The 15,165-nt window shown below is 36.5% G+C and overlaps 1 protein-coding gene across 3 annotated transcripts; it reads left to right on the forward strand.

The window, feature by feature from the left end:
• The first annotated feature begins 1,551 nt into the window (after positions 1-1,551).
• On the forward strand, positions 1,552-12,944 carry LOC105444030. 3 transcript variants are annotated; one of them, XM_030996020.1, is made up of 7 exons: positions 1,552-1,812; positions 3,109-3,195; positions 6,033-6,256; positions 6,827-7,791; positions 8,720-8,792; positions 9,154-9,333; positions 10,645-12,944. In XM_030996020.1, exons 3-6 carry the CDS (start codon positions 6,061-6,063, stop codon positions 9,324-9,326), a joined length of 1,407 nt encoding a protein of 468 aa, XP_030851880.1. In that variant the 5' UTR covers positions 1,552-1,812; positions 3,109-3,195; positions 6,033-6,060; the 3' UTR covers positions 9,327-9,333; positions 10,645-12,944. The 3 variants fall into 3 exon arrangements, 2 of the variants coding, with proteins under 2 accessions (XP_030851880.1, XP_030851879.1); XM_030996019.1 differs by having other exon boundaries at positions 9,154-9,322; XR_004066102.1 differs by lacking the exons at positions 6,033-6,256; positions 6,827-7,791 and having other exon boundaries at positions 9,154-9,322.
• The last annotated feature ends 2,221 nt before the right edge of the window (positions 12,945-15,165 follow it).

Consider the following 15,165-nt stretch of genomic DNA (forward strand, 5'->3'; position numbering starts at 1 on the left):
TAGAACAAGCGAAGACAAACTTCAGTAATTTCATCCTGTTTCCCAACTGCAAAAATACAAAAAACACGTGAAAACACGCATTAGCAACGTAAAGTTATCGAAGATTGTAAATCATGGATTAAATATTGGGACATTAGAACATGCACAAATTAGCGCATTATCCAAAAATGTTGAGTTTTTGTCAGGATCTAATTTTTTCTTTTACCAACTCTAGCACATAAATTATAGGAAGGGCTGAGAACTAAATTTGAAAAATTGTTTGATGCACTATTCCCAATACAATCCCCATTTAAAGTTGATAATTTACACTGAAATTTTGCCGGTAGTTTGATATTTTGTAATAAATGTAAAACTGGCGCCTGGCATCCGAAATTCCCCGCAGTGGAAGCGCGGCTAGGAGCATGGAACTTCAAAGCCAAGTGGAATGTTACACATCACATTGTTACTCTTTAAAACTCACGAATGCGTTTGAATAAATTACAAGAGTTTCCACTCCTTTCTTTCACCTCCCTGGATTATCCGAACGTATAATGTAATACAGCAAACAGTCGAACCTTGTTAAATAAGAGGTCCATGTGACGTTGCAGATTACCTTGATATAATAGGAACTTGTTTTTATATCAGGAAAGCAAACAATGAAGAACAAGGAATTGGGACTTTTGTCTTTGCTATAAGCAGAATGCTGTATTAAAAGTGTTCCTATTATTGAGGTTTGACTTTCCGTTTAACCAATATTATGGAGTGAACTTTTACTTCTGGAATCTAGAAAGTACCTTCCACCGGCACTCGAATGTTTTGTTCCTTCAAACCTATTTAAAATTCCATTCGTGTCCCATTTTCGCATCACAGTAGGCCTACATAGGAGGTATGAGAGGCGCAAACGAGACATAATTCGAGGAATCTTTAGGTCCATGTCTAGTTTGTAGATATTTCTTTCCTTTCAGTTTGTATTGTTTATTTAAAGGTAGTATAAACGTGTTTTTTAACAGTGCGATCCAGTATAAAAAGTTTGGAGCGAAATAGTCACATTTCAGCTCCAACAATTTGGATGTTAATATTTGAATCACGCATTGTGTATTGTGAAAAAGAACCACAACGGAGTCTTTGCCCTGTGGTCATACTGCAAACATTTAATTCGCTTGAGAAAGCCTAACTAGCTACTTAAAACTGCCCACGTCGCCGCGTTGTGACTCGCGCCCTTCCACAAACGGGCCTGCGGTCAATAGCGTACACCGCGGTACTGATCACTTGGTCGGTTCGCGACACTGCATGCTCGCTGATCACAACAGGCCTATATGCAGGGGCGGATCCAGCCGGCGGCAGGGGAGGGGCCCAATTCGAGAGAAAATATTTAGCGGCGAAACAGCCGCACTGTAAAAATTTGCTGTAACTCATGCAGTAAAATACTGTGATTTACAACAGTAATATGTTGTAATAACGATTTTACGATAATTAACTGTATAAGTACGTTGCTGTACAGTATATTGCTGTAAACATCAGTGTCGTAGAGCATGGGAACAAATATCTACAGTAAGCTAGTATAAAGGAGCGTGCAAAAAGCATTGTGGGATACAGCGCACATGCGCATTAGGCGGATCGGCTGCATATGCGCGTATGCGTTGCACGTGATTGGCTCCCGCGCTAGCCCGCCACGCCGCGCCGCCATTTTTAATTTTCTGCAAAGATTTGAGCTGAGATAGCTGAGCTGGCCGGCCTGATCCTGAGCAACGAATCTGAATCTGTTCTGTTCCTGGTCCTGATCCTCGAGCTGGGATATTGATGACCAATAAGTCAATTCCAAGGGGATCCGAGGTAAGTTACAGATTGCCAATTATCAGAGTCATGATTTGATTTGTATCCCGCTGAAGTGAAGAATTGTCAGACTGTGGAAAGTATAGGGATTGTGTTTGTAATTGTTCCGTCTACGGTATATGTGTACTGTACGTGCTGTGCTGTGGTGTGTGGGACAGAGTCGGTAGTGTTAGTGCAGCACATGACACTGTACTGCAGTACCAGCGTACAGTGTCACTGTCAATGCGATGCCATTGCACATGGATATGCATGCTCACGTTAAATTGGAAATGTCTAACGTCAAGACCATCAAGACTTATAACTTATACGACACCGCACACACTACGATCGACTACAGCATCAGTCCATCATGAGCACACTGCGTGATCAGTTGAATACGCACAAGTCTAAGCTCATGTAGTGTAGTCTACAGCACGTTACTGAAGAAATTACAGCAAAGTACTGGCAATCCTGCTGCATAGTGTAATTTTACTTAAAAGTTAAAATATGAAATAAAATTACAGTAAGTTACTGTAAAATTACTTAGTATTTTACTGTTACTTAGTAATTTACAGTAAGTTACTTTAAAATTACTGTAATTTACTGTAAAATTACTGTAATTTACTTTTTTGAAGGTCGCAGCGTTGTCATAGCAACCAAATAGGCCATTCCGTAACTGGCAGTAAGTTACTGTAAAATTACTGAGTAATTACTGTAATTTACAGTAACTTACTGCTAGTTTACAGTAAATTACAGTAATTTTATTTCATATTAATTTTGAGTACTTGTCTACTGTAATTCACTGTAATTTTAATTTACAGTAACTGTAGGTTATATCTACAGTAAGTTACCATCAATTTTTACTCAAAGTATCTGCCTGTAAACTTTCCTACAGTAAATCACTGCATTTCTTAGAGTAAATTGCTGTTACCGTAGGTTCTTCAAATACTAACAGTAAATTACAGTAATTTTTGTCTTTAAGGATTGTAAATTTGTTTTACAGAAATCTATTGTAGTTTCATTTACCGCAAATGAATGTTAATTTCACTTATGTAGTAACATTCATAGCCGTGAAATCAAATGTTTTTTTGCGGAAGGTTTCGCATACAGTCATCATCAGGAGGCTCGTGACAACTGGTTATATTTGATGAATTTATGTTTTTCTTTCGATTTTCTTTTGTATTTTTTGTCCTTTATCTTTTTTTTTTATTATTCATTTGTCATTTAAATAACTTTTAATCTGTCAATGCTGTACATAAAAAGTTATGTGTACGTATGCATATTAAAGGTATTGTTTTCCGCTTTTCTTTCTTGCAGTATGCCATGGATTACTGCTGAAGTCACACAGTGTGCATGCTGAAACACTAATCAGACGGATGCTCTACATGGACATCATATACCCATGTACGTTTGTAAGCTATGTAATCATTCTTCTGGATCATTGAAGCGGTTTTCTGAACACTTTTCAGTCCATAGAAATGTGGTGAATTTCGATTTCCCGTGTGGTGTTCCTGGCTGCAATCGAACATTCAGAAATTATTCATCCTTCAAAACCCATGTGCATAGGGATCATCAACCATTTTCAAGAAAAAAAGATGCCCAGTTTTTCTGCGTTTCTACCTGGAATTGTCCACTCTGTGCTGTAAAATGTGAGGAAATCCATGACATACTTTCTCATCTTAGAGTTCATATCAAACACGGAGTTGAAATACGCTGTCCTTTTGCCAATTGCAAAAAACGTTTTTCAGTGAGGTCGTCTTTTGCGTCACATATATCAAGAGTTCACAATAAGTTAGACCAGATTCAGTTAGACTCAACTTCAAGTGAAACTGGTACTGTGTTAACTGAATCCGCCCAAGAAAATAATCAGGAGTTTCCTGGAAGACTGCACTCAAGTGACGAGGAAAGTGTGACAGATGATGAAGTAGATGTATCCGCTGACTCATTCAAACACAGCTTATCCTTGTTTTATCTGAAGTTGGAGGCAAAATTACTACTGCCCAACTCTACAATTCAGGAAATAATTGACACAGTTCAGGATATTCATGCATTAAGCCAACAAAATTTGATACCAAAATTAAAAAAGAAACTTGAAGGAATAGGAATTACCGATGATGAGGTTACCAACGTTTTAACTTTATTTAAATCTGAGGATTTGTTCAGTGCTTCAAATTGTAAAGAATTTCGATCAGAGTCTACAAGAAAATCACATTTTAAAGCAGTTTTTGATTATGTTTCCCCAACTGAGATATATTTAGGAGAAGATCAGTTTGGCAAACAGCGATTTTGCCAATACATTAAAATTCAAGACACACTAAGAGCATTATTCAAGCAGAACTCATTTATCAAAGATTACAAAGAGACTCATAAAGCTCAACCTGCTTTACAAAGGACCATTCTACGTGATGTTTATGATGGCAGAGCATTCCCAAAAGATGAGCCTTTGCATAAAAACTCAGCAGTAACACTCATATTGTACCAAGATTCTTTCGAAGTAGTAAATCCACTAGGCAGTGGGAAAAAAAAACATAAAATTCTAGCTGTGTATGCTACCCTCGCTGATATACAGCCCTACAATAGATCAAACATTGATCATATGCAATTGGTGTTGCTCTGCAACGAACAGGATTATAAGGAATTTGGAGCCAGCGCTGTTTTTAGTCGTCTCATCAGTGACCTTCAGTCATTAGAAGATAGTGGTATTATTCTGGATGACGAAACATGTGTTAAAGGTACACTACTCGCAATCGCAGGAGACAATTTGGGGTCTCATAACATTGGAGGTTTTACCGAGAACTTTAGCACAAGCCATTTTTTTTGTCGCTATTGCATTATTCGGAGGGACTCTTTTCGAGAGAACCCACTTGCAACAGGTAGTATCAGAACAGAGGAGAACTATAAACAAGCACTACATCCTACCAATACTGACGAAAATGTGATTGACGGTGTCAAGTTTGATTCCATTTTCAATAAAGTGTCAAACTTTCATGTCTGCAAGCCAGGTTTACCACCTTGCCTGGGTCACGATCTTTTCGAAGGAATTGTTTCTGTAGACTTGTCATTGTTCATCTGTAACCTTGTCAAGGTGAAGAAATACTTCACCTATGAACAACTGAACAGGTCAATAACTCAGTTCACTTATCTTGGAAGTGATGTCAACAACAAACCTTGCACAGTAAATGTGAATGGAAAAAAGTTAGGAGGTCATGCAGTCCAGAACTGGTGCCTGTTGAGATTACTTCCTGTGATAGTTGGCAACAGAATAAAGAATCCTGTAGAAGACAACGTATGGCAGCTTTGTTTGAAACTTCGAGAAATTGTTGAGCTGATATGTGCATCAGTAATATCTACTAACCAAATAGCTTATCTCCAGGTTCTTATTGAAGAATACATCAGCGATGTGTGTGATATATTTCCAGAATACTCGCTGAAACCAAAGCACCACTTCGTTTTGCATTACCCATGGCTCATATCTCAGTTTGGACCGTTGATTCGTCTTTGGACGCTACGGTTTGAAAGCAAGCACACTTTCTTTAAACAATGTTGCAGGAAACTTCAGAATTTCAAGAATGTGTGCAAGACACTTGCTCACAAGCATCAGCTATTACAGGCTTACCTTGGTGCAGGTTTCTTGTTCCCTCCCACTTTGATAGTAGAGAAGAGTTTGCCATTTGCAGCAAATGCATGTCATGAGAAGATAAAGACTTGTATCTCAAATTGTAGTTTCTACAGCAAAGAGATGGATGTACATGTAGCACACAGGGTAACATATAAAGGCACAACCTACAAAAAGGGCATGTTTGTTGTTCTTGGTCGATCTGAAGATGAACTTGTTGTTGGTCAAATTGAACTTGCTTTAATTCATATGGATTCCCTGTACTTTGTTACACAGGTGCATAATGCAGTGCGCCTAATAGACTTGGGCGTTTATGATCTTGTTGACAATCCTGGTAGCGACAGTGACCGAGAATTCAGATGTGTGGCTGTAGAGAAATTATTAGACTTCTACCCATTGCCAATGTATAGTGCTTTTGGATGTTGCTTAATACCATTACACCATGCTGTTGTAGATGAATAACATTTTACAAGCAACTCTACCAGCTAGTATGCAGCTCACTCGTCAAATATGTGTATTTGAGAAGATATTCTGAATATTTACATAGAGCCTACTTCTACATGTCATCAAAACATGTTCATGTACATATACCTTTAATAAATGTTTGATTGTTGGATGATTGCAGACACTTTTGCACATCTTCGAAAGGGATCATGGAAAACATAAGGAAGGAAGTCAAGTCTGTGCTACCAATGTTATCAGAGCCACTGCTGGATGCTATTCTAGAAAGACTACGCTCCAAGGGGGTTGACACCAGGGATGATCTCCAGTTTGTACAGGAAGATGATATTGTAGATCTGATAAAGCCGATCCATTGCCGTAGGCTCCTTTGTACCTGGAAAGAGACCGGTATGTCGTTTACATGTAAATTAAAAAGTGTATACAAAAAAGAACATTTCCATCGAATATGTTTTTTCCCCCCTCTCTTCCATTTGGTACATGTATGACATAAAAAAAAGAGAACATTTCTGCTCTGTATATCACTAAAATTAGATGTATGTGTCAGTTTTTACTTCAAGCAGCTTCATGTGGTTCTTCTTTCAGCCTACATGTATAATTTAGACCTTAAAAGCTTATTTCTTTCATAATGATAATGATGATAAATCATTTCACTGGCACACAGAACTTTATCCATGGCAATCTTCAAAATTATCTTAGGGGTATAAAAGTGATAAAGTATATGGTGTAAAAATTATACAATTTTGCTTTGTTACCAACTATTATGCTAACTTTAGAGCCTTGCCACGGCACAATGACACAGACACAACAAATTCTCGCCTGGTGTTTCATAAATTTCAGTATTCTAGTAATTTTAAGCGCGGGCTGGGGCAGAAACATTTCTCTGTTGTTCCATATTTATAAACGAGTTTTGATGCATTCTAATATTCTTCTGTACAAAATATTTACTTTATTTTCTAGAAATCAATCCAGATACAGTTACTACGCAATCTCGCAGCATTGGAGATGCATCGCCATCAGGTAGCAAAAGGCATGGTACAACCACAAGTAACTGGCCAGAAACAATTGATATCAGCGGAATAGACATGCCGGATCATATTGCAGTTAAACTCGAGGCTGGAGAGCGTCTTTCGCCTACTGAAAGGAGCAATGCAATTCGAGGTTTTGTAAGTTTGATGATGAAACATGACCATAATCCGATAAGATCCAAATGTGATATTGTTGCCAGGAGAATTGTAAGCGAATGGCCACAGAGCTTTTGTGACATGAATGAAGACAGAAGCAAGCTTGGTTCCGGTCATTATTCCCTTCTTGCCCAAATGAAAACGCGTGTAGAGCATGTAAATAGGAACAACACACTGACTCGGCATAGGACCAGTAGAAAGCCAAAAGAAGGAAGCAACAAAGTCACTAAACCTACGGACGTATACGGATGCATCAAATGGCAACCCTCTCTTCCAAAGGGAGAAACGTTGGAGTCTCTCGGTGAAAAAAAAGAGTCGCTGAAAGACATTTACACGCAAAGAGGCCCAGAAGAATCGTCTACAGGTGAAATTGACATTTTGATGGATCACACTTATTACCTGCAGAGAAAAATGATAAATGGAGCTCCACTTCCAGTTAGTGAGCTAAAAGAGCAGTGGCCTTATTTATTTGTTCCAGAGTTCTTCCAGAAGCACTTCAAAACTCTAACAGGTATCGATATCGCCACATCACTGCTAAAGTCACTTCAAGAGAAGGGGCTAACTATTCTCCGCTTTCTTGCAAAGGAGAAGTGGGAAGATCACAACAAAGTTCGGCCACTTATTCATCAGGTCGTGGCTGAAAAGGACGCTGTCGATATGCACACTGTTGCTGGTGCAGTTATTAAGGGGATGATGAGCTACTTCAAAGAAAAAGAAGACTCGCTTATCCTGAATGGAGATGTAAGATTTCAAATGTTGCATTTCAGTATTATTTTGTAACTTACTGTACTTTATAAATCTTAAAGGGAAAATTTACTTACAAAGTTGTGAGAGCTCAGCACATGCAGAATAATGAAACAAACAAAATGACATGAGTTTGAGCACAATCGCACCATCCTGTGGAGAGTTACTGTGACACCATTAATTCTAACGGGCCATTAACTAGGCAACTCTGTTTCTAAATGTGTATAATTAATATAAACCCAGAACAACTCTCAATATGGGTAGAGTACATAAATTTCACTAATTTCCTTACCCTGAGAGATCAGTTATTTGTGTGACCTTGACCTTTCATGAAAGCATGCAGAATAAATAACGTCCTAATATTAACTTAGTAACAAACACGTACATGTATACTTATGTTTTTGGTATGTAGTGTACAGGGCCTACATGTATGTGGAGATGCTCTATTGTGACATCACAGATTCTGGTAGAGTTGTTAATTTGAGAAAAACCTGGGTCCATTCATGCCATAGGATTTTAATGGTTACGAACTTAAACTTTGGAAAATCATAGCTCTACACTGGATAATCGGAATTTGCACAAATGTTTTGTCTTTTGTTGAATTTTTTTCTGCATTCAATAAACTTCCCAAAATTTGTAAAGAAACCTCGACCCCCTTTAATGAACTGAATGGAGAAGTCGCTGAATTTAAATGTTACTAAAATTACTTTAATTTCTCACACCATTTATTATGAAACCATTAATGTTTGTGCTTAACACCTGATGCTTTTAATATCAAATCTGAGAGGACATTGCATAATCATTTTGAAACCTGAAGATAGACAGGGATATATATGTCAAAATTAAATAATTTGAGGTGAAACGCCTATGTGATGATTATCATCGCTTGATATAAATGTTCTTACTTTTTTGTCTATATTTTTAGGTGACTGCTACTCCTGAGGAGATTGAGGAGGAGACTCGTGACCACTCTGAATCGCCATATCTCGTCATCCAAGGTGCAGTTTGATTTCCAAACACACATCTTTAATAAATTGCTCACATGTATAAGTTTCCTGCGTTGAAGGTCATGCATTGTAATCGCCATGCAAAGGTCTTGAAATTTATATCAAGCTTGGTCTACAAAGTATGGTGATCAAGCTTGTCTCTTTTCTCATAATTTGCCCTTGCTCGTGCTCAGATAGGACTTTATCATTATTGATGTATATGGTCACCACCCTTCAAGGATTTAGAGGGAGAAATTCCACTGCCTTTTTTCATCAAAGTCAGAAAATTACCACAAAGATACACAAACATTCACATGCACACATACACATTCAAAAAGCGACTTGTAAATTTCCTCTCTTTTTGTGTGTGTAGGGGATGACACTACAGCAAAGTGGATGGTGGTCGTCGAAAAGAAAGTCATCGGGAAGTCAACACAAGCAGATGGTGTGATATGTGGAGTAGCCTATTTGCTGTGCACGTACTACAATCTCAATCTGCAATATCAGTCAAATGCATCGACGACATTGGAGTTCATTCAGCGGTAATTGCATGGTGAACTAACTGGTTAACTAATGTAGTCAAATTTATATATGCTTCTTCCACTTGCATTGGTCAGGTACAGATTATTCAGTAAATCTGTATCTGAAAATTAGGTAAATCTTGGGCAAGCTTTCTGGTTGTCATGAACAACCTTTGTGATAGAAGTAAGCAGTAAAGCATAAAATTTGAATATGTTAGTAAACCTGTCTATTATAAGCAAGAATATGCAGAAGTACCTTCATGAATTTGTGATACAGTCGCATTCATCCATTACATATATCCTTACAATAATTTGGCTAATCTTATGTGTATGTTCGCCTGAACATTTTCAGAAAAGACATGCATGATCTTGTTGCAAAATTTCAGCTTAATGTTCTCTAGATGGTCCTTTTGAAGGGGTTAAGAATTGTTGTAGTTGCTGTTCAGAATCGATACCATAATATGGGATGAATAGGGACTTGGGGGAGGGGGGGGGGGGGTTGAATAGGGACAGATTCTGGAAAAACACTTTTTTGTGTTATATTTCAAAAAGTAATATTTAATGCTGGATTGTTACATTCCTTGGCTTGTTATAAAAGGTCGGATAAGTGGCGAGTAAGTTTCTGGTAAATTCCGCGTGCATGACTGAAACTACAGTAGCTTGCGAATTTTTCCTTTGGTGTCTTTCAAAAACATAATGTAACTTGTGCCACGAAGGGCGGCTCGGCACACTTACTGGCAGGCACTGCATGCATGCACTGTGCTGTCCAGATCAGAGCGCTGCCATGGCCCGGGGGCCAGAGAGTTGAGTGGAGACAGATACAGATCTCGGCTGAGTTGAGCTGAGCTACGCACTAGACAACACTACAGAGAAGTACACTACAGAATGCATCTGGGTGAAAAATAAATATAAGAATGCGCAATATTCTTTGGAGTCCGGTTCCAATTACATGGCCAGTACTGATGGTGGACAGCAGATGATGTATGCATGTCCAAAATATGCACGCGTGCACATAAAGCTTGTCATGGCCCTGGCCCGCTGTGTACACATTAGTGTATAAATGTGGGTTTTATTATCATTATTTGTTGAAAGACACCATAGGAAGAATTGGCTTGCTAACATCAGACATGCATGCGCACTGAATTTACCCGAGACTTACCCTCAACTTACCCGGCCTTTTATAACAAGTCCATTTTTTTGGGGTATAGACATCTACATCAAACATGATAAAATAGAACAATTGATTTAACTGCTCTTGTGTAACATTAGAAGAAAACACACTGTCACAAAAGTAAAGAAAAGGCGTGAAATCAATTATTTTCATACGTTTTTCTTTCCAACAGTTGCTTGATTGGCATCAATCCAGACGCGGGATCAAAGTCTCATGGACAACAATGTAGCCAGAAGGTGATATCATTTATTCGCAAATTAGCGGATTTCCAGTGGTTTCATTAATAAGGGGGCAACTTTATGCCATCCGTGGATGACCCTCGTGCAGTCGTTCGGAAAAGTAGTCCATCCTAGTGAGATTTGTCATGGGCCATGGAATCCACTCATATAGGGGTACTTTTTATATCGCAACATGTCTGTTGTTCTGGAAAAAAAGGGGTTTTCCCCTCTAGGTACTTTACTGATGGGGATAGATCAGGGTAAATTTCCCGATCACAGAATACCTGGTATTCTCGAACTTCCAGTCAGTCTGAATACGCCTTAAGATATATATACTGGAAATGTCATTTCTTGCAAAATTTATAACATGTTCTGTATAATTATAAGAAGTGTATCTTAGTACAGACTAACATTCAGAACAAATTACAGGGGCGCCTACATACTACATCAATTTCAAAATTATCAATAAAAAAAAATCCCACTTACATTGAGTATCTGAACCCTTTACTTTCACACACTTTCTTAAAATTGTATTTGTGTCTTTTTGCCCTTTTTAGACATTTGCAAATGTTATGCTTGCAAAAGGGATCATGTACCTTTAATATGCATTTCAATTGAACTTAATATGAAACATCACAAGTGAAAATTGAAATTTGAAATCAAATATTTTGTTAGTGAGGGAGGTTAAAAAAGTCACGTGACTTCGTGGTATTAAGGAAGCCGTGTGTTTAGCCTTGATGCAAAGAGACCAACTACAGGGAGCCCAAACTTTTTTAATAAATTGTGTCTAGCGGTCATTGAACTTCCTAGACAAAGCATTAGCACATGTATTCTGTGAGCCTGGCATGTGTGCAGCCTTGTCATCATAAGCATTGCTTGATTGTTTACTTACTGTTTTCCAAAATATGTTTTACATTACTTGCAATTTAGCATTATTTTACCTTAGTGAATTTTCATATATTTTAGTCTGTACATGCAATACACCTTTATTTTAATAAATTTAATAAGTCATGAAATAAATGAATTTGCCAAATATTAGGCCTATATTTAAGTAACCTATATTTTATTTCGACATATTTCAAGTTATATAATAATATATTTTTTTTAAGTAACTTATATTTTATTACGATATATGTTACGTTATATGGTAATATGTTTTTTTTATCATATTTAATACGTAGCAATATTGTAGCTAAACGAATTTCATAATTTTATGTTTTCATTTTACATGTACACAAATTGATCATATTTTCTATTTTCTTTGTTCATTGTGCACATTGGTAATTCTATTTCATTAATTTCTGTATATCATGTATATTTTCTTATTGTCAAGTATGTTTTACGGTTTTTGTTATTTTGCACAGCCCCTTTGTAAACCAGCCGAGTAGCTGAATAGGGCTTTTACCGTCAATAAATCAATCAATCAATCAATTAAATGACAGCTCATGAAGTTGAAACAAGTTTCTGTGCAGAATTGGCATGTAAATGAGACAAAAATACAGAAGAATATGAAACACGTATTAAAGATTACAAGTTTAATATAACAGAGCAACTCAAATTAAATGGGGTATTAGTTCAAAAGATAAATTAAACAAAAATAAAGTGAGTAATGTCTTTTGGAGAGATTCTACCAGGTATAGAGAGTTTTCCTTGATTCTGCCAGGTATATGGAGACTTTTCATTGATTGTATTCTGATAGTAGTTGTCGTTTAATAGTGGCTTTAAAGGAAGATAAAAGTGTATAAAATATGTCTTGTTTACAATTGAAGATAATTCTTTACAATAGTTTTTTACAATTCAGAATTTTAAAGTGAACATATTGTTGTCTGTTCGACAAATAATTTTTGACCCAAGAAAGTGCAGTGCCCCTAAGCCATACGTTGTGATTTAGCATATCAATGCCTTAAAGCCGCTATGTCTGCACAATTGCATGTGTTATTCTGTCGTATAATTAAATTAATGCTAGGTCGGGTGAATGATTTTTTTTTAAAGCCATATTGGTTGGGATTAAGCAAGTTATGTGTATTTCAGAATTGGTATAATCTAAACAATTTTTTCAAGAATTTTTGAGATACTGGAAGGATGACTATGGGTCTGTAGATTCTTGAGTACTTGAACTTTTGCAGTTTTTAGTGGTTTTACTTGTTTTAATGTTTTACTTGATAGTTTCTTTGCAAGCATTTTCATAATGTTACACTATTTGAGAAACTTGTTTTATGGAGCGTTGATTACCCAATAAAGACTTTAATAATGATTTTTGTGTTCAGAAAGCTTGTTTTTTCCTCAAATTAACAGGATGATGCTGCTAATGTCAAGTTAGAATACTGTACTTATTACATTAACTTAATGTAAATGAGAGAAATAGATTAAAAAAAATAACAGGATGATACTGCTAATGTCACAGTAGAATACTGTACTTAATACATTAACTTAATGTAAATGAGAGAAATAGATAACAAAATAACAGGATGATACTGCTAATGTCACAGTAGAATACTGTACTTATTACATTAACTTAATGTAAATGAGAGAAATAGATACAAAATTAACAGGATGATACTGCTAAAGTCACAGTAGAAAAGCTGTACTTATAACATTAACTTAATGTAAATGAGAGAAATAGATACAAAATTAACAGGATGATACTGCTAAAGTCACAGTAGAAAAGCTGTACTTATTACATTAACTTAATGTAAATGAGAGAAATAACATTAATTTACTGTAGAGAAAAACTTACAGTACATAACTGTAAATACATTTAAATTACTGTGAATAAAATTACATTAATTAACTGTAAGAAGAACTTACAATAAATACTGTAACCTTATACATGAAAATTTCTTTACAGTAAGCTTACAGTATTTTAATGTCTTACAGCAAGTTACTGTTGAAAAACTTACAGGAAGTTACTGTAATGTCAAAGTTACAGTAATTTACTGTGCAACAAAGTTGCCAGTAATTTACTGTAATTTCTACAGTGAAATTTTTAACAGTGCGCGGCTGATAATTCGCTCAGGGGGGGGGGGGGAGGGGGTAGTGAGCATTAAGGGGAGGGGGGCATCTAAAAAAAAAAGGTAAAATTAACTTGTTTTTACACGTTTTTTTCCCCGGGGAAGGGGGCTCGGGCCCCCCTGGATCCGCCACTGCCTTTACGTGCAAGTCAGCATAGCCAGAATGAACCCATCCTTCCATTATCTAGAGGGCGCTGTTTAGCAGCAAGCATCAACTTCTTGTTACTGAACTTTTACATACAGTTTTTCTTCTTAAATCTTTCTTTTGGAACTGAACTGTGGATATTTATATGAATCCTACCGTCAGGCTCTCACAGTGCGTAACCTGTCCTCTCTGAGAAACAGAAGAGAACAGCTCTGTCTAAACTTGTTAGGTCCCTCTACTGTAACTTTCGTGAGTGGTTACATGATAGCCAGTGTTTTCGAAGACAGTTGAGACTTAGTAACAGGCTACGTGAAATCAAGTGTAGGACAGAACGCTACAGAAAAGTGCTTTACCCTATCTAGTAAAGCTTTTGAACCAGCCATGATGTGGCATCCGGTTTGTTCAACTTTTTTGATAGTATAATATTGCCAAACTTTGTGAATTACATGTATCTTTTCTTCAATATAACTTCAATTTCTGTATCAAGATACAAATTAGGTCATCTTCAGTAACCTCATTTCTTTCCCATGTTCTTTTTCTTTCTTTATATGAATTAATTGCCAGTTATCTAAAGCCTCTTTTAAATCACAATTTATTCATTATACTCATTTTCAAATTGCAATCTTTGCCTGAACACATCTACAATTCGCCAAATCTTAATGCATTATAGTTCAGATTCAATGAACTATCTTGGAATGAACAATTATATTAGTGCTAAATTTAGAAACATAATGTAAATATTCCCAATACGCTTTACCTCAATTTATCAGTTTTACTCTTCGTAGTGTATACTGTCGATTTCATAATTACATGTTTTATCTTAAATTGCCTCTGGTTGCTCGTTATTTTATCTTTAATAACACTATTAGTTTACTCAGGTCTGCAATTACTCCTTTTGAATCTTGCTTCTCTGCTATATCCGCCTGTATTTAAAAAAAAATAAATATTTGTTTAAAGAGACAACTTACCAAAGATTTTTAGGTGCACCATACAATGTTTACAATGTATTTTGTGTTCATCTTATTAATACTCTTCTTAATGCCAATGTTGCAATACATACTTTTATCTTTTTATCGCCAATTTGTATGTAATTTTTAATTGCTGGCAAGATCCCCCTTCTCTTCCCGCTTATTTAGCTCTCTCTTTCTCTCTTTCTTCTTCACCTCTTGTCGCTCACTCTCTCTCTCTCTCTCTCTCTCCTTCCTCTTTTTCTCTCCTTCCTCTCTATCTCTCTTTTTCTCTCTTTCTCCATCTTTCTATCTTTTCTGCTCTTTCTCTTCCTTCACTATATCTCTCGGTCTCTTATCCTTTCTTTTTTT

This window comes from Strongylocentrotus purpuratus, unplaced genomic scaffold, assembly GCF_000002235.5.
Source record: "Strongylocentrotus purpuratus isolate Spur 01 unplaced genomic scaffold, Spur_5.0 spur5_scaffold_3, whole genome shotgun sequence".
NCBI classification, from domain to species: domain Eukaryota; kingdom Metazoa; phylum Echinodermata; class Echinoidea; order Camarodonta; family Strongylocentrotidae; genus Strongylocentrotus; species Strongylocentrotus purpuratus.

Bases quoted from the DNA above. Each gene is read 5' to 3' on its own strand.
- LOC105444030 (XM_030996019.1), top strand. From the start codon at position 6,061: ATGGAAAACATAAGGAAGGAAGTCAAGTCTGTGCTACCAATGTTATCA. The intron at 6,257-6,826 runs GTATGTCGTTTA...TTTATTTTCTAG, and splicing joins TTGTACCTGGAAAGAGACCG to AAATCAATCCAGATACAGTT. The intron at 9,323-10,644 runs GTAATTGCATGG...TCTTTCCAACAG, and splicing joins ACATTGGAGTTCATTCAGCG to TTGCTTGATTGGCATCAATC.